Below are 884 nucleotides of genomic sequence, written 5' to 3'. Positions count from 1 at the left end.
AACATGGTTGTTTTGTATTAAGTATTATAAAAAGAGGTGAAATGCACCTATTCATTTTTGTTGTGAAGTAAAATACTCAGGTAAATTTGTTAAGTGGTAGTACAATAAAACATTAATTAAGTAAAACAAATACTGCTTTTCTTTTCAAATTAAAACTCATCAAGTTTATCATAAGATATTTATGGAAACCTTGTTTGTTATTCTGTTGATAAATGATTTCTATAGCTTTTCTACAGTTATTTTTCATATATGTAACAGGGTCTGGATCCTATGATAGAAGCTACCCGTTCTGGCCTTCCTATTGACGCAACCAGTGTAAGTTCATCTCTTTATTTTATTTTGTAACCAAATGTCATGTTATCAAACACTGGGTGATCAACTATACTGGGACAGAATACCTAGGGCTCCATCTTAGTTAAGTGCATGAAATTCATAGCTTCAAACATAACGTGATAGTTAACTGCATGTAATTCATAGCTTCAAACATAACGTGATAGTTAACTGCATGTAATTCATAGCTTCAAACATAACGTGACAGTTAAGTGCATGTAATTAATAGCTTGAAACATAATGTGATAGTTAAGTGTATGTAATTCATAGCTTGAAACATAATGCGATAGTTAAGTGCATGTAATTCATAGCTTGAAACATAATGTGATAGTTAAGTGCATGTAATTGATAGCTTGAAACATAATGCGATAGTTAAGTGCATGTAATTCATAGCTTGAAACATAATGCGATAGTTAAGTGCATGTAATTCATAGCTTGAAACATAATGAGATAGTTAAGTGCATGTAATTCATAGCTAGAATCATAATGAGATAGTTAAGTGCATGTAATTCATAGCTTGAAACGTAATGCGATAGTTAAGTGCATGTAATTCA

The 884-nt window shown here is 30.8% G+C and overlaps 1 protein-coding gene across 1 annotated transcript in view; it reads left to right on the top strand.

Annotated features, from left to right (window-relative positions):
* Positions 1 to 884, top strand: part of LOC106471981 (coiled-coil and C2 domain-containing protein 1-like) — a gene marked incomplete at its 3' end in the record, with an annotated part of 54816 nt that overhangs the window by 49551 nt on the left and 4381 nt on the right. Inside the window, exon 14 of the mRNA XM_013932609.2 lies at positions 259 to 315. Coding sequence (XP_013788063.1) covers positions 259 to 315 — 57 coding nt within the window. The remainder of the gene's footprint in view (positions 1 to 258; positions 316 to 884) is intronic.

This window comes from Limulus polyphemus, unplaced genomic scaffold, assembly GCF_000517525.1.
Source record: "Limulus polyphemus unplaced genomic scaffold, Limulus_polyphemus-2.1.2 Scaffold5002, whole genome shotgun sequence".
Classification (NCBI taxonomy): Eukaryota; Metazoa; Arthropoda; class Merostomata; order Xiphosura; family Limulidae; genus Limulus; species Limulus polyphemus.
This window is presented reverse-complemented; position numbering and strand designations above follow the sequence as displayed.